General features: G+C 37.6%; 1 protein-coding gene across 1 annotated transcript; it reads right to left on the bottom strand.

Annotated features, from left to right (window-relative positions):
* Window positions 1–4,292: 4,292 nt before the first annotated feature.
* On the bottom strand, window positions 4,293–23,520 carry LOC146471515 (uncharacterized). The gene is made up of 19 exons (XM_085119984.1): window positions 23,360–23,520; window positions 22,105–22,475; window positions 20,814–20,960; window positions 19,956–20,069; window positions 18,976–19,107; window positions 18,283–18,379; window positions 17,440–17,658; window positions 15,969–16,183; window positions 14,995–15,156; window positions 14,222–14,389; window positions 13,588–13,698; window positions 13,153–13,269; window positions 12,576–12,666; window positions 11,873–12,247; window positions 10,472–10,594; window positions 9,509–9,628; window positions 8,872–9,006; window positions 7,615–7,857; window positions 4,293–6,101 (listed from the first exon to the last, which is right to left on the bottom strand). The coding sequence occupies exons 1-19, from the start codon at window positions 23,427–23,429 to the stop codon at window positions 5,797–5,799; spliced, it is 3,315 nt and encodes a 1,104-aa protein (XP_084976110.1). The 5' UTR covers window positions 23,430–23,520; the 3' UTR covers window positions 4,293–5,796.
* Between the last annotated feature and the right edge of the window lie 790 nt (window positions 23,521–24,310).

Raw genomic sequence — 24,310 nt, 5'->3', positions numbered from 1 at the left:
CATGCAGCAAAAAATAATTATTTTCAAGTGAAGAATGTCAGTGCAAGTGGTACAGTTAATTTTTAAGGCAATTTTAATTATCCGGGGAAGAACGAAAAGAAAACTAAAGGAAGAAGGAAAAAGAAAGGGCATAAAATATTACCAAAATATCAGAGGCAACAAAATAATACAACGCGAATTATGACGTCAAAGCAGTCGACTTCGCAATGCTCTCTTGATATTATTGTTAATATCGCATGCTTTTGACCGAAATGGTCTTATTGCTCGAATCAAGATTTGCCGCAGACAGAAATGAAGCCGCCGCTGTTTTCGTGAAATATGAGGACGAGTTTGGATTCTTGGCGTTGCAGGCTCCACTGATATGATCTCGATTAAGTATTGCGATTCATGAGCATTGGATTTTACAGATGGTATCTTTACATTTTTGGTTGTTTTCAGTGTCTTTCCGTTTGATCGAAGATAGAATTTATCATTTAGGAATAAAAATTACGTGAAGTGATTATATTCGTAGCAGCTGAAGACTTCTGGTGTGCTATCAGTTCATTCTAATTTTGCACGGTGCAATTTTCGATTTCAGTTTTAATGAAATCGCCGTCAGCTTTTGCTCATGTCCTCAGTGATGAACGAGAAGAAAATGATATCCGCCTAGCTAGACTGTTTTCATGCTGTCAAACCACATGATTTAGAGCTCATTTCCAAGAGTGTTCATTGAAATTTAAAAGAAGGTTGATACGTCTGTCAATCATTGTTATTCGGAGTTTTTGTAGAAGACTCTTGTGATCTAGTGGTTAGGCCAATGACCGATTTATTTCCTGAGATAAGACTGATTTCAAATATTGCATCCGGTTGAAAGAAGTAAAAAAACTGATTTATTCACGAGCCAAATAAGCTGCTGGTTCTAGACCAATTTTAGCTGACCAATTAATGAAAGGTACCGTGATTTGCATTTACATTTTAAATAGGAACCAATTTTATCTACACAGAGTAACCTCAATAATCATTTATGTGATTTTTGGTATATTATCATGGCATTAATTTTTGCTACATTGTTTTGAATTTTATTCCAACTCCATTTAGTACTGTTCCAATAACGCGCGAACTAGTGTAAATATTACGCGATATTTGTGGTTATTTCTACAGTAAAAAAGCGCTTTCTGACGCACGCTCATCTTGTTTGGGGGTTTTGTAGTTTTCTTTGCTACTTATTGGAAAAGCTTAAATTGGATAATTAAAATCTCTTTTTAGATGTTTTGGTTTGTAGCATCGCTGTATATTTTTTACTCTTTATTTTTACAGCACTACAAAATATATACAGCAACTACACACCAAAAACATCTCATTAGATATATGTACTGAAAGGCTAATGATCGCGTATAAATTGCTTCATTGGCCCATACATTTCCTATTTTTAATTCACCTGCTTTTATGGCAACTTTGAGAGAACTTGACAATGGCGACTTTTGATTTGGGAGTGAAAACATCTTCATACAGCTATACACTTCCCTCACAGCTTAAAAAAATGCTCGAAATTGCGCCATTAATTTCTAAAATAAAGAATTGATTCAACCCAGTCCAACTTTATTATAATGAAGCCCAAATGATAAGTTTTGAAATTCTGTATCTGGAAAGCTAAATGACACAACACTTTTTTCATAAGAATGTTGTTAATTTTACTTAGTTTTTAATGGCAATTTAATTGCGTCTGACTTTCCGTATTCCGCAATGAGAATGATAGTCTTAAAACATGCCTTCCTTTTTAGGCAAATTTGAGTTGTAAATAAATAATAACCTTTATTTGTAGCGAAAAAACGCGCGGCACGGATATTTATCATGGATATTCTTGACCTGCTCTAAAAAAAAAGAACAGCTTTCTGAGAATCCGAGGAAAACTCGTGAGCTTGTAGATACAAATAGCGGCTAAGGACACCGAAAATATCAATGCCCCATATTGTGCGATTGCCAAGCGTTGGGTTTGTACAGATAGTGTTTTAATTTTTGTGTTTTTAAATGCTTTTCCATTTGCTTGAAAGTAAGTGTGATAATTTAGGAGTAAATTTATAAGAAAGCGATTACATCTATAGTACCATGATTTCTTGCACCTAATAAGTTCTCCCATTTTCGTGCAATTTAAAACTACCATCGGATTATGCATTTGTACTCCTTGATGAACGAGCAGAAAAAGGCGACATCCGCTCATCATCCAGACTGTTTTAATGGTGTCATTTCCAAGTGTTTTATTAAAATGTTAAAGTGGGCATTAACTTTTTTTTTTCAAATATTGTTATTCTCTTTGATTTAGCTGCAGGCTAGATGATGTTTGCTTATTAAGGTTCCGTCTAAAACTGACCTGAATTTCACTTGCATCTTGTCTGAAAGCAAGAATCAGTCCTGATTTATGCATGTTTTAGAGGAACACCCTTTGGCAAACGGATTAATCGTAAAAAACATGAATTTGTTTATCAATATGAGAAAACTTCCATTTGTTTTCAAACGTAGCATTTTGTGTTTTCACAAACTACTTTATGGTACATTGTTTAGAAATATAGAAGGCTTATGATTGCGGAGTCATAAATTGCTGTCATTTTACTTTCTTAATGGTCTCTTCATTTTTACAGCTACGTATTCAGAAGCTTTTATTGCGCTTTAGAGGTCTTGTGTAAGGACGTATGGTTTGCAAAATGAATTCAAACCCTAACTTAATAGCGATAAACCTTATATACAAGTAACCCTGAAAATATTGCTTTTAGCTATAACTGAAATTGTAAATTTAATTTCGCCAACTTTTTATATCGTGTACCCTTGATCGGTGAAAACCAACCTATTTCACTGCTGAAAGAGCGGTATTTTTTATTGAGTGTCGTAAAACCAAAACCAAAGTAATTACTCTGGTCAATCACAGCAGACGTAAACAGTGCAATGAACCAATCAGAGCTCAAAGCAAATACATGTAACGGGCCCCAAGCGCGGGAAAACACGTTAAACTGAAGTTACCAAACTGGTTTGGGGTTTGCTTCTCATTGTTGAGAGGCAACCAAATAAAGAGCGCAGTAATGCAAAGCCAAAGCAAACTCAAAATACTTTCGACAGTCAATTCGGAAAGCCGCTCCATATAAGAAAAACTCGTTTTATACGATTTTCATAGGCCAGTGATGCAAATCACTTAAACGTGATCCTATTTTTGCTTATCCATCGCTAAACGTTTCCTCCGATTTTTATCAGGTGCCATTTGAAAATAAGAACATTTCTGACGCACGTAGACTCAGTGATGTGCGTTTAAATGAGTTCAGTGCCTGAATGAATGAACCTCTCAAAAACACCAACGCAAGGTTTCTCTGTTCCCGGAATTATTCCATTTTGATCACAGGTGATTTATTTGTATTTGTGCATAGTCATTAAATCGATTGTGCAGTCAAAACTTAATTTATCATTCTATCATGGCGATCATTATACAACTGGAAATCCTTTTTGAAATTTAATTGACTTTTTCCTAAAAGCACCAATACTGGTCACTTTGAATGCGCTAAAAGAATGGGAGAGATTTCCGCGCAAACCCATATATGGATTATACATACATCACTGTCATACTAAAGGAAAGGAATGGAAAGGTTACGACTCAGTTTTTTCAGAGTAAACATGTTTCGGATGAAACTTCATTCATTTTCAGTACAGGTGACAGAACCCGGATAGAATATAGCTAATTACAACGTGACAATAAATATAGAGCATATAACTAATTTACAGCGTGACAAGAAAGGTAAAAATAAAGCTAATTACGGCGTGATTTCCATCACACATTGTAGACAGTGTCGTGAAACATTATCTCAATGAGTCCCTTGCTCCTGCCAACACCTCCACCACTATCAGCTGCTGTCTGCAGCGAAACATCGACCCACTATTATAATTTACCTTTTGTTGGCCCTTTTTCAACACGGTCCAACGGACCTTAAGACTAAGATCTTAAGATCTTACTTTTGTCTCTACCACAGTACAGACGATTTAATTAAACGACCTATCGATAAGGCAAAAGAAAAATCAACTTTAAAGAGCAACACTTGTTTCCAGTTAGGCATTTCACCATGTGCTCGTGAATGGAAAAAAAGATGTATATAGGCTTGAGCATGGATGGATTTTTTGGAAAAGAACCAGGGCAAAAATAGGTACAGAAAATGAAAATGTGTTTTGGTCTAAAGTAACTAGGCCAGAGTATTAGATTTCCGGGGGGCACCGTCTCACTATACCTCTCTCCCATCCCTCCTTGGACTAAATACGCATTGAAGGCAAACAAAGCAATCGAAATTTTTAAAACCATCTCATTTATTATTAACATCAAACAAATACATAGTGGGTTGTAAATGCCAATTAAGAATCACGCTCATACAATCATTCACTCTTTAATCGGAACCTCCACTCTCATAATGAATGGGCGAATGGAATAGGATTTTCTGGTTGTTCCGATTTTCCTGAACGCAAGGACGTGACAACCTTGCAATGTACAACAATATTTTTGGCGGCCTTCACTACTACTGCATACCAATTAAAATATCATTATTTTATATATTGATATATCTGTATTTTGTTCATTTACTAATTTTATTTATTTTTACGGTTGGTGTGATATCTGATGATTTTACCGACCAAATAACATGTAATTGTAAATGTAAATTAAGAATTACTTGATAATCAAGACATTTTAAAACTCTTCTCTGAAAGAGGTCTACGGTCTTAAGTACTTCATTTTCAAAACGCAAAACAAACAAGTAGAAGCACACGTGATCATTAGGGGTACCCATTGGTTCGTTTCGGGGAATATCTCTTCCGATGGCCAAACTCGCCTCATGTTTTCTGATCTAATTGAGGTCGACAAAACTGACCTTCAGAGTCCGAAATAAGGCCAGGTGAGATTTGAGAGATACAATTCGATTCGCTAAAATTTTCTGCGATTTCAGTATTCAGCTAAAATTTCGAAAAGATTAAACTGTTAGATGCTCCAAATAGGTCTTTAAAGACCCCAAAGAACAGGGAAGAACAGAAGTGATATTGTAGGTAATGTGCTTAAATTGAGTCTCCGTTGGGTACACCCTGTTGATTTACACAAACATTCGTGAGCTGCAACCTAATGTAGATAATACTATGAACCAAGAATCGTGCTCAAACAATTATTTAACTCTGAACGGAGGGTTCAATTGCTAATATGTAACGCTTTTAATTCTATAAAGTAAAGGAAAACAAATGTAAGGGTTTTTGGCATGATGATGTTTTCTATCCACATGATGCAACCACTCCCTAGCTGTAAAATAACCACGAATTCTTTATACTCAAACGATCACTGACTAGCTCCTGAGGGAGCTCTACAATCTTACTGATCTTATGCTTGTAATTCTATAACTAAAACTAGACTTAATAGGACAATGGCTATGTTATTTTTATATTGTTGGGAGCATGCAACCGTTAAAGTTTACGATGTCTAAATAAAATTGTACTTCAGTGATTGAAATCTTCAATAGCACATTCTGGATGAAAAGATACGCTATTTTCTGTGTTTTGACAAATCAGTTTTCACTTTTGAATTAGGATTTGAGCTTTTGTTGAATAATATGGCAAGTTCATTAGTGTGTTGAACATGCTCTAAATTTATCTATTTAGACATGAAGACATCAAAACGTTTGTAAAAAAAAAAAAACATTAAAATAAAAATTGAATCAAAACGTGCACATGCATGCTAGCGAGGTATCTGACTTTAGCAAACAAAATCAACAAAAATGAAGTTCAGTTCAACTAAATTAGGGATATTCACGTTTACGCAAGCGCTTCATAGTAGACCTCCAACTCATCTGGGCAGAAACTAGATGCGCCAACCCAGATCCTATTGTCGCAGTAGGGACTCGTGTAGGAGTAGCAATTGAAGCCAGAATTATAATTGTAACCTGCATTGTCTGCCAGGTACATGTCATGCCCTCCACCAAAGGTTGGACCATAATTATAACCGCTGTATGTAGCATACTGGTAGTATTGGTTGATGTCGTTTTTGAAAGGGCCATAGCTGTAATAGTTTTTCAGTGAGAAGATGAAGGATTTTGTCGTATACTGATATCCAGCATCATCTGAAACAAAGCATTTGATTTCTTTTATTAGATGAGGTTAGGAATTATTTCACTTACCCGTAAGACTCCCAAGGGGAAAATGAAATAATGATTAGAGATGTGAAATGCCAGCCCAATTCTCCAATTGGGGATGGAACGATGATGATGACGATGATGATGATGATGATGATGATGATGATGATGATGATGATGATGATGATGGCGATTGTGTATAGATGCAGTTCGCCACTTTGAAAATGGAGCAAAGGGTACACGAATATGAAACAGACAGACAAAGACAAATGTATGGAAAATTAAAAATGCGTTGAAACGTTTTCTAACCCAATTGTATCCCTGAAGTTTATGCAGATAACTCTTTGGCCAAGCTCAAAGATTATCTTTTCACAGCTTTCGCAGATCAATTTCAAATATGAAGGAAATTATCTCAAATCAAGCCATTTTTTTCCTATAGGAAGATGTCTGTATTTGGTACCTTGTTTGGCTTATTTTTAAAAGATCCCCACCATGATATTTCCATCTCCTATTGCGCATTTGGAATCTTCATCCGGTATTCAATTTTAACGCTACCCACAATACTATCTTCCCATTGCCTGATTTCATACCGTGGGGGTCTGGGTACGAGTCTGTGTATTATGGGTTATGGGACTCAACACCCACATAGCCGGAAAGAGCACATCGAACTTTACAACATCCTCAAGTTTGGTGTCAATCAAGCTAATATTAGGCGAGATACAGCCATTCAAAAACTTAAAAATTTACTAAGAAATGTATGGAACGCCGGACACACGTCCGGCGTTCCATACATTTCTTAGTAAAATTTGGAGTTTTTGAATGGCTGTATCTTTCCTAATATTAGCTTGATTGACACCAAACTTGGAAATGTTGTAAAGTGCGGTGTGCTCTTTCCGGCTATGTGGGTGTTGAGTCCCATAACCCATAATACACAGACTCGTACCCAGACCCCCACGGTATGAAATCAGGCAATGTTCCGTGTTCAGCATCAATTTTACGCTTATCTCCCTGGTAGTTTTGTCCCGTTGTTCGCCTCAATTTTGTACATCACCCGCACTCGACCATAGTATTTCTTACTTCCTGATATTTATGCCATATTCCGTATTCCGTCAAGATTTTTTAAAAGTTCTATCCCGTGACCTGCTACACCCCTGACTGTGATAAACTGTTTTTGTTTTGTCAATTTTTAACTGTTTAATGAATGAGCAAACATACATTTCCATAGAATGTCTGTGTAACCTCCGAAGGTGTCACTTCCGACTTTAACAAGGCTGACAGTGATCCCCTACACCCCTGTGATAAACTGTTTTTGTTTTGTCAATTTTTAACTGTTTAATCAATGAGCAAACATACATTTCCATGGAATGTCGGTGTAACCCTCGAAGATGTCACTTCCGACTTTAACAAGGCTGAAAGTGACCCCCTACACCCCTGTGATAAACTGTTTTTGTTTTTGTTTTTGTTTGTCAGGTTTAACTGTTTAATCAATGGGCAAACATACATTTCCATGGAATGTCGGTGTATCCCCCAAAGATGTAACTTCCGACTTTAACAAGGCTGACGGTCGGTCCCTTGCCGTCGCATTTTCTGTGAAAGGTAGGCGCACTCCAGGTATCAACAGAAGCTCGATAACACCGAGCCCAGTAACTCCTGTCAACTGCCTGCAGGTGTGGGTAAAGCCAGCTGTTTAGCTGCGAAGTTTTGCTGACGTCGTTGGCCAAGATGACTGAATCATCAAGGCCTCCTGTAACGAAAATGAAAAGAGGAAATAAAATAAAAAAAAACAAACAAACAAAGAAAATCGAAAAATCAGTTTACCAAACAAGCATGCCACGGACGGCTTTTTTTCGGTGTGTGTTGGGAAAGTTTTTTGGAAAGTAAATGCCTTTCAGGGGCACACGACTAGTTTAAGTCGTTATAGTTATTTTGGGTGTCCGGCTAGCAACTATCTCGTTGTTGTTGTTGTTGTTGTTGTTGTTGTTGTTGTTGTTGTTGTTACTGATTGGTCACGCAAACGACAGATATTTAAAACTTTGTAAAGACCCAGTCAGTTTGTTGATTGTTGAAATTTAGTCACCGAAACGCCGGGAATCAATCAACAAATTCCAATGCAACAATGATTTGAATTAATTTCAGTGATAGAAGAAATGACCCGTTCTTACAACGAGGTGTTCACAAATGTGGAATCAAAGCCTATTCCTCTTTAAATGTTCGTCAAAACATTTATGCTGAGCAGCAGACCCATCCTAATGAATAAACAAACCACCCCATGGCTCAAAACCACAGAGAGTGAAACCACTACACACTACTATAATTATCTTGTCTTCCGTTGGTGAAGTATGTTACCATTTTACAACGCAACATTTTTGTTCCTTTCATTTCTATAATACAAGTAAATACCGCTGAGCCTAAAAGCTCCTAGAACGAACAAATTTAACTCAAAGCAGTTAGCAATGTGGTCCTCCTTGTAAACAATGGTACACTAATTGTCAGGGTCTGTCACAAAAATGCGTCTTATTTCAGGCTTTGTACAGTTCATGACCTACAAATATCACTTGTTCCAAATCTCTGCCATATAATGTGATGTTATAGCAACAGCATCAGCTAAACCGTACGGAATTAAGGAATCACCGGAGTGTGTTGATCTGTCACCAAATATTCGCAAAACCTCGTAGTTTCTATGACAATCACAAGATAAATTGTAAAAAGTGTAATGGTTTTATGACTAGGACAAACGAGAAAGTGAAAAGTTACTTACGGTGAGGAGTGCATTTTGTCCCGTTGCCATAGTAATGGCCCGTCAGGTTGCACTTGCAGTCAAATGATCCTGGGGTATTGGTGCAGATCGCGTTGACATCACAGTTGTGAGTGTTGAGTGAACACTCATTCAAATCTACAAAGAGGAAAGTGTTTGACATATATGTTGGCTGTAGTCATTGAACGAGGTATCTTACATGCAGCACGAGTCACATTATTTTAGGCTAAATAGGGCGTGTGTGGGTCATGAAAATCCTAGAAAGACCTGGAATACGTACAACCAGAAGTTGCTATAGGCTGAGCAAATGCGTTGGACTCTCTGAAAGACTAATTATGACCATTAGGCTCACTGTATGAGATTTTGATCAAGTAAGCTAACGTAGATCTCAAATTAGTCAGTTTTGCTAATATCTGTTAGGGTATTACAAGCACCACAACCTGTTCAGTTTATACTGGATTTTTCCACTCATTGGCTGAGTTGATTTGATTTTTCAACAAACAGATGTTCCACATAGAAGAAAGAATCAATATTAGTATTATAATAATTGTTATTTATATTATTGTAGTTGCTGTTATTGTTAACCTTATTGTCATTATATAGTTATCAAATTTACGAAAACTTCATGTGAAATACATACCTCGACAAGTGCGTCCGTCTCCTGAGTAGCCACTGCCGCAGACGCATATGTAAGATCCATCTGTATTGTGACACGTGGCACTGCTGTCACATCTGTGACTCGAGGAACACTCGTCGACATCTGTCAAATAAACAGGCACTTTTAATACTTCCGTCCTCTTTAGATAATTATTGCTAGCGTTCAGTTGATTTCATCAGAAAACCTCACTTGTTAGATATTATTATTCCTATTACTAGATATTAGCTCTATGATATTTATTCAATGGGAGCCTAGCTCTGTTGTGCAGTCGCTAACCTTCCTTGTTTTAATTTTACTATGATTACTTTTTTAATGCTAATTAGTGAGGGTGGAAGGTCTGTAAATAAAAAATAAATAAATCTCATCCACAGACAAAACAATTAGAACCGTGTTGTAGAGTAACAAACAGTAACACATTACACAGATCAGTGTTGACCAATAAGTTTCTTGTTATGGTCACACTACAGGATTTCATGCTATTATTGCTTTTGATTGTTTTAAATGTACCATTCGAGATAACAATAATTTGCTTTACTAAATTTAAGTGTGCCTTTAACAAAAACTGTCCAGACATGGCATGGTCCATGCTTAGAGTGTTATGGCACTGGTGAATATTTTCCATTCATTGAGGCTGGCGTTTATTGCAGAGGTTCACGTCGCTCATGAACAGTTAGGTTGGGAGAAGTTCTTATCAGTGCCACTTCCAAAGAGAACTAGAAAAGTTGAAAAACAGCATTGACAGAAAACCAAATACAGGTATCGTGCATATATTAAATGACAGCTACTGTATGAACGGCACTAAAACTTTTGACTTTTCAATTTGGTTCAACTTTGGTGTTAATGGACTCAGAGTTATACTACAGAGGACAGAATAATCAATAAAAGTTTTTTTTTTAATTTCCAGAAATTCTTGAATTGATTGGTTAAAATTCCTGTATTTGTTACCTGTGCACAACAGACCATCACCGCTATACCCCAAAGGACAATGGCATTTGTAGGATCCCCGAGTGTTCGTACATACTGCTTTCTGGTGGCAGTGGTTGTTGTTTTCTCCACATTCATCAAAGTCTGTTACGAAAAAGACGAGAAGAATACGTAAATAAATGTGTCAGGGTTAACTCCAAAAAAAAAAAAAGAAAAAAAAAAAAAAAGAAAAAACAATTTACGAATTAATAATGGTAATTGAACTAAGTGGAGTGCAATTTGGTCTGAAATCTTACGCGTGATTTCAAAATCGAACGAGCGCGCAGTGCGAGTTTGATTTAAAATCACAAGTATGATTTCAGACCAAAATTACACGACACAAAGTTTAATTACCACTTTATTACACCTATTTTGAAATCACAGTGTTTTATTGTCAATATTAATATTCTATTTTTGTTACTTCATTCACATTTTGATGTGCTAAATAAAGATGCGATTTAGAGCCAAAAAAGGTGCAATTTGGGAATAAATCGCACTGTCGAGAGCCAATCAGATTGCAAGGATCACCAGTGATTTAAAAATGAGTGTAATAAATGAACTAATCCACTTATATTTTAAAATGATATGGTTTGAATTATTGCAAATAACTAACGGTGGTTTGTCTACTGTTACCGTCCAAATGACATGAAATATTTAAAGTGCCCCTAGCCCTTCAATTTGTTTTCTTTTGGTAGATTTCCATATCTTTCAAGAGCTCATTTTCGTAAAAGTTTTTGAGAAATATTGAATCCTTTTTTTTACGCGCGCTAGAAGTGAAGGCAGTCTTGTCAATATTTTCACCTATCGTTCGCATTAGTCCCCCACTCGGCCAAATATGGAGCGTGACGTAAGAAAAAGACACCGTGCAAAAATATCCGAAGATTCGCGGTAATGCTTCAATTGTAAACAGAAAATGGTGTGGTTTTTGGATGCAGCAACTCTCGAAATGTAGAGAAAGGAATCAGCATGCATAAGATTCCTTCTGAATCCTTCTGGTGTCCTTTTCTTACGTCACAGCTAAGAAAGTGTCAAATATCGGACGCTTCTCATTGGCTCATTCCTAATGAGCCCACGAGATAAAAATTTGTCCAGCGGGGCTTAAAGCGCGCAAAAATTTAAAAATTTCAGTAACTTTTAGCGCTCGTAAAACAAAAAGGATTCAATATTTCTAAAAAAAATTTTCGAAAATGAGTTCTTCACAGATATGAAAATCTACCAAAAGAAAACAAATTGAAGGGTTGGGGGCACTTTAAAGTTGGAAATAGTCGGTATCGTACATATCTTGGAATGTCCATCTGATTGGACAATGTATTCGGGGTCTGGATGTGTAATTGTTATGTTTCCTAACAAAAGATAGAGAAAAACCGAAAGGCTCTAACATACCTTCTGAACAAGTGTAATTGTGACAACTGCTACAGCCTACATCATTCCACATGAAATTATGTCTTACTCCTAGTGTGTGAACACAGTCTTCGTTGTTGAGGTCGTTAGGTTGATTCTTTGCCCAGTAGGTGAAATTGTTCGGCTGATTGTCTGCCCAAGTGAAATTTCCTTCAGTGTCTCTATCACTCAATCCAATCCAGCCCTTGGCGCCATTCAGGCGATGCTGCACATAGACATTCTCTTCTTGATTTCTCACGCTGACGAGGTTTGTGCTGTACGATTGGCAGATTTCCTGTGCTTCGGTCCAGTTTTTGCACGAATGACTAGTTGCGTAGCAGAAACCGCCAAAGTATGACCAGCCAGGTTTGCATACATCTGCAAGAACATTTTGCAAAATTAAAGTTATTAGCCGTTTGGCTTTCTGAATGAGAGGAAATGGGATTTGAGAATATGCTTGAGAATTGAATTGAGATCTGCTGCTATTTAGTAAACAGTTTTGATGCCCAACACATGGCCATCAGACCAATACCGGGTATAAATGCTTAAATAATATCTCCCCAAGTATTTGGAATTGAAGGGCGAAAATTGAAGAGTGTAAATGAAAATATACTCGAAAGCAATTCCTAAGAAGCTTTGACGTTCTTTTTTTTTTTTTTTTAATTATTATTTTTTTTTTACTTTCTTGACCTTCTGGTGCACTTGCCTGCTAGTACAGCGTATGACACAGTCACGGGATCATGCTGGTCGGCGAACAACTCCTTGAGACATATGCGGAATTCGCTTGTATTGATATTCTTTAAAACATAGAAAAAGGATAAAGATTGAGGAGAGTTGTTAGCAACGTCATTTAAGGTGAATTAATGGGAAAATTGCACCTAAATAAAAATAGCGTTTCCATCATTTAAAGAGACCGAGTTTGGATTTTGCGTTCAGGTGAATTAATTTACAAGCGAGCGTAATTGTTGTGGCGGCTTTGGTTAAATCAAAAACTTAATCGCGCCCTCGTGTCTTTATTTTCATTTAAAACTGTCCTACTATTGTATATGTTTAAAACAGTGTTAACCCTTTTAGCCCTAAGAGTGATCAGCGTCAAATTTCTCTTTCTAATATCGATTCTTATTCAACCCCTGAGGTCATGAGAATTACGGATATGATCACCCAAAGTGAATTTTGCTTGATATTTTAATAAGTTTTCCACAGTACTTTTATAAGAAATGTATTGGGACAAGATAGGAGAATTTGTTCTTTGATGTTTTAAAGGATTTAATGAGAAGTCATACCTCAATCCACGCAGTCACAGACGTGTATATTGGCTTTAGGTTTTTGCCCTCCGAACTGTGCCTTGCTGTTATTATGATTGTTGGTTCTTTGTCGTAATTTCGTGCCAAGCGCACATCCTGTTGACCAATTACAAGTATATGTCGTCTTAATATCATTGATGATAGATTGGAAGATATTGTTTTTGAAATCATTTATGAGAACAATTGTGGTAACAAATTTCTTTGAGTGAATGTCTGTTCCATTGGTACGGCCTGGCTTCTCCGTATTGACTAATTCCCAGCACAAAAGAGTCCTTGGCCACTATAAACTCAAAATCCTATTTGGGTGACAAAGGAATCAGTACCTGTTCGAGAACACAATACTGCAGTTATTTTTCTTAGTTTAGTCTTATTGAGAGAGATTTAATCGCTATGATTTTTCTGTCAAAGGCTTACCTTGCAAAACGCGCCATTGTAGCTTGTAGAGAGTGAGTTGTTGTTTGGAAAATATGTCTCCCTGCTCTCCGTAAAAAGAGGACGATGGATTGTCTCGAAAGCCATCCAGCTCTAACAGAAATACAGCGAAATATAGTCAGCAATTCCTAATATTCTAACAGGCGCATATGCCAATGTTAATTAAGACACCAGTTGAGCAAAAGCCAAACTAAGCACCATATGGCTCACTGTATCACTAATTTATCAATCCGTGTATAGCTTTTTTTTTGACATTATGGTCTTTAAAATCTGCGCATTGAAAGCAGATAGTAGCCTTTTTCCTAGTTTTGGCGTGTCTATTTCCGTTTTTCACAATCACCTCTATGTCCAGGCGTGCGTTTCTCAAACCTGCCGAAGAGCCTTCGGGCCCGAAAAGTATTTTTATTTATCATTTCTACAGATTACTGGTTGATGTACGTGGGGCAAGCACTGAGCCGTTTATTATTATTATTATTATTATTATTATTATTTTATTAGTTTATTTTGATAACTAAATGCAATTTTTTGCTTTAAGTCAAGGCTCATAAGAATAATTTAAGCAGTTTTTTTCTGTCATCAAAGTCGAATAATCTAGAAGAGCAAAAACTTAACATACCACAAAAATGTCTTGATGCAGACCATCGTAGTTCTGCAATTCACGGAGACAGATATGGAAAGATGAACTTGTGGCATTTTCCACCCAAAGACTTGCAGCGTCGTGCTTGTAAGCTGAGGACACGTGGTCAGCGGTCAAAAGAATTGTAGGTGTACCTGCAAATTTACCCTGTTCAATTCAAAAGAAACAATTTTTAAGAAACGTATTTAGTTGAACCGGAATGCAAGCATGTGTAAAGCATTTTTTATCGACAACTGACCAATACCAAGCCTTAAACTTTACTTCCTCGTTGGGTAAACGTTCAAAGTGTGACTCAACCTCAAATTTCTTTACTGATAACTGGCAAAAGATGACCTTTTTGGCGGCTGACAAATTCGCTTAACTTATTTAGCCACCTTTCTTCTTTTGTAGATAGCTCTAAACGTGAAACACTTTATTCGTCGACACCTGATATTATTTTGACAGTAATGTAAATAAGCAAAATATATGAATGCAGAGAAATTACTAATATTTGCTAACATGTGCTCTTCTAGGCCTTTTCAAAATTTAAACAGAAGATGTGCTGTTAGCAACGAAGTGGTTGGTTAATAAAAGGAAATAACAATTTATGAACAGGTTTAAACCCTCTAGATAAGCGTAAAGAAAGCTTTTTTGTAAGTTGTTGGAAGGTGCTTTGTGAAAAAAAAATGAAAGAGGGTTTCAAGCTGAGAAAAATTAGGGAGAGAGAACAGGCAGAGGGCTTAAAAAACTTTATCATTTAAATAGACCCTTGCCTGAGGAAGTGTGACTTCCTTGCATTTTGTTCCAGTCCACCATTCCGGCACACGTGTTCTCCCCGCCACTCCTCCATCTGGTGCCCCCTGGTAGGCCATCCAATCCACCGTTGCGAACTCTTTGGTAGCACGGTCATTTCTTCCTGCTGCGGTCACGCAAACCTTGAAATGATATTTTTATAAAGAGAAAATTAATTGCGTATTTTAATGGCGTAGTCAGGGTGATTGCAGAGGGCTTCCCACCCGTAGAAGTAAACCTCTTATCATCAAGATGACCCGTTGCATTAAGGTCTCGTTGAGGGTTCTCAGTCATAATAGGTGTTGCGGGTTACGTCCCGTAATGGAAGCCCTCTCTCTAATACTGTATTCAAGCGTAGTAGATACAGTTTCGTAGAACGAGGAATACGGAGTAAAAACGAGCGAAAGACAATTTTATTTGCGGCTGTTTAGATTTTTTTTCAGGCTTTTACTGGTGTTGTAAAAACTTTGCGGAAACATAAACCCCAACCCCATTTCCTAAACCTTCTACACAAAAATCAGAATAAAGCTAAAAGCTAATAAAAAAAACAACAACAAATACAACGCCCAACGTAATCGTCTGTTTTCAAAGTTGCCTATGTTTGCAGGCACACGAAACATGAAAAGTTTCCTTGTTTTGGCGAGTTATCCCTGAAGTGGTTCATGAAAATGTACAAACGTTGACTCACTTGCTAGGTTGATCCAACTTCTCAGTCAAGATGTCCTAGGGTTAGGATCATACCAGCAAGGGGTTCAACTTTACCCCTCCTCACGTTAACCAAATTTAGAAAAGATACGGCGCTAGTTTTATCCACCTACTAGGATCATCGATATCCTTCCTCGATGTAATCAGACCGTAAAATATTATCTATGTCTTATGACATGACAAGCGGCCATACATAACTTTCGTGCTTTTACTGATTTGTCTGTTTGTCTGTTTCCTCTTTGGCATTTACCTTAAAATTCTCATAGTTGACATTTTCCACCCAGGAAACAGTTGCATCATGTACATAATAATTCCTGCTAATGTTCCAGTGGTTAGTCGTTATCTGCACGTGCACTTCCTTGTCTGGATAGAACGAAAAAGGCGGGAAATTCACCACTTCACAGGCGGTCTCAGCCCACTCCACGTGTCGCGTAAGCGAAACTCGTCCCCGTTGCACTGGAAATCCTAAAAATCAAGCAAAAAATAAATTGGTGCCAATTAGACAAATCATTACTGGCCCATGCAGAGATTGCTCGTAGTTTTTGCAGTTTCGGCTGAAACGAAAGAATTGAAGGGCAAAGAAAAGCAACTATTTGAAATAGGAAGTCGGCGAGAAGACTAACCAGGAGAAATATTTTAGTAGGTAGGAACATGTCATGAAATGAAAAACTCTTTAAGTAAGTTTTGTAGACGGACCGTGACACTTGTTTTTGTCACGAAGGCAGTCACAATCCAATATAGAGTCATGGGAAGACTTGCTATGAAAATCAAATCATTTCACTAGTCGTATAACACCTGAATAAAAGTACCAGAAAGCATGGGCAATAATATTTGAGATTTGTCTTTGATTAAGTTACTTCATTTTGTTCAAACCAGTCCCAGTTTCCTATGAAACTGATAACAGGCAAGATCCATTTTCCTATTGCAGAAACCTGGAAAAATTTAGTGTGCGGGAGCCTGTACCCTTCAATTACACTGTAAACGTTTTCCGAATTTGTCGTATTTCAGAGGTGTAAGTTGCTTAAGTATGTTCGAAAGAACGACAGCTACATTTTGGCCCCCAACACGGGAAGCGTCTTTCAATTTACTGGAGGAGGTTATTCTCCCAGTGAAAGTCAGCATCGGTACGTGTCATCCTTACGAGTATGGTTTTTCAGCCGTTTTGGTTTGAAAACGGGTAGAAATCTTGATCATATTATAGTAAAATTAAATATGTTTCCTTGCTACTGAAACAGAGTTAAGTATAGAGTTTTATTGTTCTGGCTGAAAACGTGGTATTAAAATTTAAAAGGTTGGTCAGAAAGGTGGTAAGGAAAATCTCTTATTTTGGTCATAGTTATTAAAAGGCAAGGGTTATAAATCCTGGCAAGCTTCTTTATTATATGATTTTGTTAGACAAGAATTTTTGGCCTTGACTAGCCCTAGATTTCAGATTTAAAAAGTGTTGGAGCAACTGACCATTTGAAACGTTCCTGCTAAGATACTCAACTGTAGTCTGAACATTAAAAGAAAGGATTGCGCACGGTTGAGGCCCTCCCAACATAAATTTCAGCACCATTGTTTCAATGGTTAAATGTTTTATAGGTGGACGACGTACTGAGCCTCCACCAAAACAAAACAAAAATGGGGTGTTTCTGTTGCTGATCAATTGTTCATGGTGTGCATGGTCGTGTTTCTTTTACCAAAGTTTAGATTCGTTAGTTCTGAGTGCGCATGCTCACCTGTACAACTTCCTGGATGAAAGAGCGTGTGGTTGCTCCTGAGCCTGCAAACATCCAGTATGTAGTGACACTTGTTAATGAACGTAGTCGAGTTTGACGAACACACAGGTTCCTCGTAAGATGGACAGCTCTCTTCGCATATGCAACGAGCGTCAAATGCGCTGAAAGCTCTGCAGACGGCGTGGTAATCACACGTAACGTTGATGCACGGGTCAAGATCTTAGGAAAATAAAATGAAATAAAGAACAATTTAATTTCATTGAACTCCTAATCCTGCTAATCAGACGTCTTGTCTTGGGTCTTGTTTCATGGCTCTAACTTTTGGATCTATGGATAATATCCTAGAAAGTGCTAATGAACGTCGTCTTGGAAAATATCGTAATGTATTATCATTTAAACGAAAGGGGTATTTTCCTGTGCTGCTGCTTTTTACTCTAAATTAAGCGGGGCTTAAAATTCTTAAGTTTTATAATTGAGGTGAAAGCTGCTGAACATGAATTATTTTCCTGTCAGTGTTGCTGTTTACTTTGGTGAACAAGGTGGTTCTTAACCTGTAAACTGATGATTTCCTAAAATGTTACAATTCAGATAAATGCAATAAGCGGTATTTCACTTGATGATGTTTTGTGATCTTTTATCAAAGTGAATTTGATATTCTGGGGGTCACATTACCAATCTTAATCCCACCATTCTGTTGATTTCTGCTCCGCTTTAGTTTTGATGCGCTATCATAATTTTCTCAATCACGAACACCTTAAAACGCAGCGGTTATTTCTTGATGCTGTTTCCTTCGCAGAAAATGCACCGTTAGATATCACCATGCAAATTGGAAGGCACCATTACCTCCTACAACAGCAAAGTCCACAGTTACTGGGTCGTGGGAACTGCTTATTCCTTGGCTGTCCTTGATGCACACTTTGAAAGACAACCGGGTGATTGCCTGAAACGTAACAGGTACACATTACAGTTGGTATATGTAAACATTTTACGCCAGAATAAGTATTGTGATTTAAACTTGGGGACGTTGTAAGCTATTGCTGTGTCACTTCGAACACACCAAGCCTCTACGCAGACGTTCTTTGGTTCGTTACGTCACGCAATCCTCCCCACGAACGTAGGGAGGATTGCGTTACATGACGAGCCTGAGATCGAGAGCCTCTGCGAAGAAGGTTAAACATTGATCGGTCCTGAAAATAGTATGCTTGGTAACAAAAAACTATAAATAACTGCGTTCGACTACGGATTTTCAGGGTTGAGATGGATTGGAGTTGGACCAACCTTTCTAAGTTGCTCTCTCTCCTGTCTTTGAGAATTCCTTAAAGCTGGTCAGTTAAACATACGGTTTGTTCTCGTCTTGAGCATTTTGGCGAAATTCACTTAGCTTCCTGTTTGTATTCTTGAACTTAAACCAAACCCGCGCAGACAAGTAGAACAGGCTTAGCAATTCTAGCTACAATTTACAACAGTTAGTTTGATTGGTAAAAATTTTGGAAGATAAAATAGAATAAACCTTTCAACACATTTGCAATCTTTTACCTCAATCCAAACAATTAAAGCGTTGCTGTAGCGACCATCTGCTTTATCCCACAATGCACTGGTGGTGTTGTCGTGGCTTGCAGATACCAGGATTTTTGGAGGCTCATAGAAACGGTTTTCGAAGTTAAAATCCTATTCATTAAAGAAAGAAAGAAAGAAAGAAAGAAAGAAAGAAAGAAAGAAAGAAAGAGAAAGAAAGAAGAAAGAAAGAAAGAAAGAAAGAAAGAAAGAAAGAAAGAAAGAGAGAGAGAGAGAGAGAGAGAGAGAGAGAGAGAGAGAGAGAGAGAGAGAGAGAGAGAGAGAGAGAGAGAGAGAGAGAGAGAGAGAGAGAGAGAGAGAGAGAGAGAGAGAGAGAGAGAGAGAGAGAGAGAGAGAGAGAGAGAGAGAGAGAGAGAGAAAGAAAGAAAGAAAGAAAGAAAGAAAGAAAGAAAGAAAGAAAGAAAGAAAGAAAGAAAGAAAGAAAGAAAGAAAGAAAGAAAGAAAATGTGGTTACAAAAGTTGTTTTCAATGATTGCAGGGTAGTAACACACAGTTATAAACTGGCTCTACACGGGCGCTGTACTTAAAATATGAATTTTAAATAGCCTAAAGCTGTTTTCTTGTTTCAAGTCAATCATACTGAATAACGTTGTAATCGAAAAGGTGTATCAGCTAATTCTAGCATGTTTGATCAAATCGCGACCTCTCTTTTAATGCTTGTACTTCATCAACCTAATAATAATTGCAGTGCTAAAGGGTGAGCATGTCTTACACTAGTCTTAAGTATCAGTTGGGGTTGTTTTGAAAGGAATCGATCGAGTTTTAATCTGTCTTCAATCTAAATATACTCCATTCAATGTAGTAAATTTAGTTAAATTTTCATTACAAGGTTTTTTGCTAAAAAATTAATTAGGTCTTGATCTAGAACCACTTCAAAAAAACATTCAAGCGCGAATACGGTATTTTGGCCTTAGTAAATGTGTTTCATTGAATTGCCCTACCTGGCAAAAGGCGTAGTTATCTTCCTTCTTAGGCGCGCCAAGTCCTGCGAAGTGGAGCTTTCCTTGCTCCGTAACGTTCGAAGAGGATAGAAAGTCATCATATGCAACCCAGTGCTGAGGAGTGCAGTAAAAAAAAGCAAGTAAATAAAAAGTGAAACAAATTAATCAACTTGAAAGTTGATCGTTTCTCTTTGTGGAGTGCTTAGAAAAACAATGGGAAACAATAGCGGGTGACACTCGAAAAGTAAACCGCTTTTGAAGCCCTTTCAGTTGAGTGATCACACTTAAGAAAGTGTAAAAAATTAAGACAGAAGAACCAACTTTACAGCATGATAAGCAATCCATATGTAAAGGTATTGTGCAACATGCACTTATTTTGAGTGAAATCGCACACCGGGAGTTCATCAGCAGATCGATTTAATTTAACAATTAGGGAGACCTTGAACAACCCAATCAATACAGCAGACGGGAGTATTGTTCAATAGCAAGAGAACTCTTTTGTCATTAGCTGATAAACTAGACTCAGGCGCATATTCCATATCTAGGTGTTCAGATGTGCTTTTCAATTATGAGTTATTAAATCGGACAGCAGCATTTTGAGCTGTCTCTAGTGTCCGCTATAGGTCTATCAATGATCTCGCCTTATCACTCCTCCCACTAACCCACCCATCCACTCATATCCCCAACCCTTCCACCCACTCGCCAAACTCTTGAATGCAACTAAACTGAAGCCAGACTATTAATATACCCCCAAGACTAGATTTTCTTGCAGTTTCTTTGTGTAGTAGTGATTTTTAAGGCCCTGCACAATTTTAAGTTATTCGAATTCCCTTACTGTATTTTACGACTGTTACTCACCACTTTAAGGCCAGAGTGAATGCCATCGAAGCTCATAAATTCCCTCAAACAGACGACAAAGCTATCGTTTTTGACGTTTTCAAGCCAGAGATTCATCGAATCAGTAGGTCCGTCATGTTCAACAGTGGCGAACACTAGAGGCTTAACCTATGAAAAAGAAATATAAAAGTATTAGTAAATTTCGCTCTGCTAAAGGAGCCATTTTAGCTAAATATCAGTTAGTTGAATCCTGACTATACTGTGCCTACTTTGAGAAGGTCTATCTTCCATTAAGGGGGACGGCAATGTAAACGGCCTTTGTCGGTGTGAAATGTTAACCTCTGTGGTAAAATTACACTGTATGACCAGAAAGAGCTATCCCCCTCCCCTCCCCTCCCCTCCCCTCCCCTCTCATAACTACGAAAAAAAGGTACATTGGGGAAGACTTTTCTAACATGTTACTCGAGCAACTAGGGAAGAATAGCAAGGTATTTCCTTGCGCAACGGTCTCAAAAATTTGCAGTAAAATAAGTGAAATTAATTTTATCGATATGATTTAACGGGAGGTTAGGGTCAATCATGCAGTCGTCTGTTTCTAATGTACGGGGGGGGGGGGGGGGAAATTAGCTCATTGTCATTGACTCCTCATTTGGTCAAGCTGATGTTCATCCACGCAAACATTCTTTACCCACAAATTTAGCAATAACAAAGATGATGAAAACACTCAACCCGAGGTTATTATCGCAGGCAAGAGAGGATTTTGTCACAGGTCAACATTTAGCATAAAAAGACAAAAACGATAATAGCAAGATTTTTATGTCGCAAAGAACTGAAAACCAATATAATAAAATACAGCCAAACTGACAGGTATTAAAAATGCGGTAGAACTCACTGGAACTCGAAATCTGGAACTAAAGGTTTCAGGAAATGTAAAATCACAAGTAAAAAAGGGAAATGTGGATTTGGTCTTGTTGACCACATTTATCCGGTGTTTGGAGTTAACTGGATCAATTTAAAATAATGTAAATTTATTTTTTATAGCACGCGTTACCTCCAAGTGATCCTTAATTAATCTTAAAGATAAATGCTAAATCAAGTATTTTCAAGAACTAAAAGTTCACAGACCTTAATTTTCAGAGTAGGTTTTGATACCCTTAGCTCATAATAGAAACGTACCCCGTGTTATGATAAGATTACTGTGTAGGTCAGTGGGCTCCCATTACTAGCATGGATACTCAGTCAGTGATGGAGTTACCCTAAACAAATATAAGCGTCCCTTTCTCTCCTTCCTACTGCTTACGATAAAACTTACTTTTGTCTGACTACTGAGCGATATCCTCTTGCATTGTGTCCTGGAAGTGAATTCATCAAACTGTTCAATTCCACCTTGGAGGCCTTCATATGACCCTTGGAAAGCAAGCCAACTGATCACAGACGCACCACCAGAGCCACTTCCCGCCTCGCGAGTGCAGGCTTCAAAACCGGAAGTTGACACCGATTTTACCCATAATGCTGCTGGGTCATGGATTTTGATGAATTCGCTACCGTGGCTAAGCGTCACTACCACTTTGACTTCTTCGGAGCCTTGAAACTGTGTCTTAAAAGATACGGACTCACAACCGTGTTTGTTTTGCGATTTGTCAGTGATGTTGACCTTGCCAGTCTGGTAGGCAGTTGCGTCAACTGTAGAGCAAAAAGAATGAGCTTTGTTAGGTTAAGAATTAATGACATTTAAAGAGAAACAAAAGGTCATTATAGTGAGTCCTTTTTCTACCACTAATCTGCTTAGTGAAGCATTGAGGCCGTTTTTATCAAGAACGCCCTCAACTGCCTCAAGGTACGCCTTGCTGAAATTGAATAGGCCGACGGTCACCCACTTTTCAATTAATACGGCTTCGATCGAGACGCTATTAAAACACATTGAGAGTGTAAAAAAAAAACAATCAATGACAATTGAGGATTGTAAAAGCGAAAAAGCGAATAAAAGCTTTAAGGAACTTGGGGTGCTCGACAAAGGCAACGATTAATATGGATAACAAAAGGGACATACTTTTAAAATATAAATGTACTTGAAATTAAAATCATGAATTGTTACAAAAGTCTTGTTGGAATACTGCTTTTAGCGATCAGCGTTACACCTTACTCTCTACTTACTGAAGTACAGGTATAACAAAATGAATTATTTTCTACTAGTTTTTTTATTTAAAAAAAATCGTTTGTTTCTTTGTGTTGTCGCCTAGTTTCGAAACGGGCAAGACAAAGTCCTTTAAATAGAAACTATTTTGGAAAATTACTTTCTCCTTCTTCTCTCTCTCTTCTTCGTTCACTTCACCTACTATATACTTCAGTGCACATTTGATCAAAAAACGAGCGAACTATTAAACTCGACATTAATTTCTGTCGTCAACTTATACAAAGAACTACAAAAGAAATGTCCAGAATTGTAGCACTACAAATATTTCAGTTCTTCCCGAGGTAGCATTTCTCATGTTAGGTGTTTTTGCAGAACTTCTCTGCAACAAACTAATAGTTTAGCGATAAAATGATATCATGACTAAAAAGCTCACCGTTAGTGACATACATCAGCAAAGAAACCAACTGAAAGGCAAAGAAAACTAAGATCTTCTCTGCCCTCATCCTTCTTCTCAGTCGTAGCTCTGTTCTCACCCCACCTCAATCGACTGCACCTTATTCCAATTTGGAATGATTTGAAAGGTGCTCGAAAACTATATTTAAGCGTTCCCAGCTCAAGAATGAGGAAGATGTAAGGTAATGCAAGCTCGCTGAGACAAGTTAAAAAGGTTGTCAATCAAAGTGATGCTTAAAAAGCTTCACTTGCAAAAGCTCCACTGCTGAGACTAAATTCTACTGAAAATAGACGATTTCGGACCTGTCATTGTCCTTATGGCACACGATTGTCACTTGCGAAGAACCCGGGGATTAAATTGAAATAAAAAATCTTAATCGGGTTTAGCATTGCTTAAACGAGGTGAAAGGGTAGTATATCCACGTGTCATTCACCGCCTTGTTACCTAGATACATAGAACCAACAAGCTGGTCTTGAATTGTACACTAGATATTTCAGATCCTTCCTTGGTATTTTTTCCCTACTGTGAGGTGTTTGCAGTAAAATTCTACATAGGACTTCATAAGACTAAAGCGATGTTATGGTACGATGGCTTTAAAACGTGCTGCAGACGACAAATACCCACAGACAGAGGAACGGAAAATGAAAAATATATATATATATTTAAAATTTAAACTGAATAAACCCTAGGATCTTCTCTGCTCTCATTCCTTTTATTGCTGTACCTCTAGCTCTATACACTGGCCTTAGTTCATTCCTATTTGGAATGATTACATACTAAGGTGCTTAAAATCTCCATTTAAGTTTCCCTGTGGAAGCGCATGAATGAGAAAAATATTACGTAATCAGACCAGCTCGCTCCAGCGACTTGACGTTTTTTAAGCGTGAGCTCCACTGCTTGACTTGTACTAAATATTAACAAAATATACAA

This window comes from Pavona decussata, unplaced genomic scaffold (assembly GCF_977016875.1).
Source record: "Pavona decussata unplaced genomic scaffold, jaPavDecu1.1 SCAFFOLD_102, whole genome shotgun sequence".
NCBI lineage: Eukaryota > Metazoa > Cnidaria > Anthozoa > Scleractinia > Agariciidae > Pavona > Pavona decussata.
Note: the sequence above shows the minus strand (reverse complement) of the source record. Positions and strands in the feature narration are given on the sequence as shown.

Excerpts from the sequence above, each read along its gene's own strand:
- LOC146471515 (XM_085119984.1), bottom strand. The coding sequence starts at position 23,429 with ATGAGGGCAGAGAAGATCTTAGTTTTCTTTGCCTTTCAGTTGGTTTCT. Across the intron at positions 9,629-10,471 it reads TGATGGTCTGTTGTGCACAG|ATGTCGACGAGTGTTCCTCG; the intron begins GTAACAAATACA and ends TTTATTTGACAG. Across the intron at positions 7,858-8,871 it reads GACAAAATGCACTCCTCACC|GAGGCCTTGATGATTCAGTC; the intron begins GTAAGTAACTTT and ends TTTTCGTTACAG.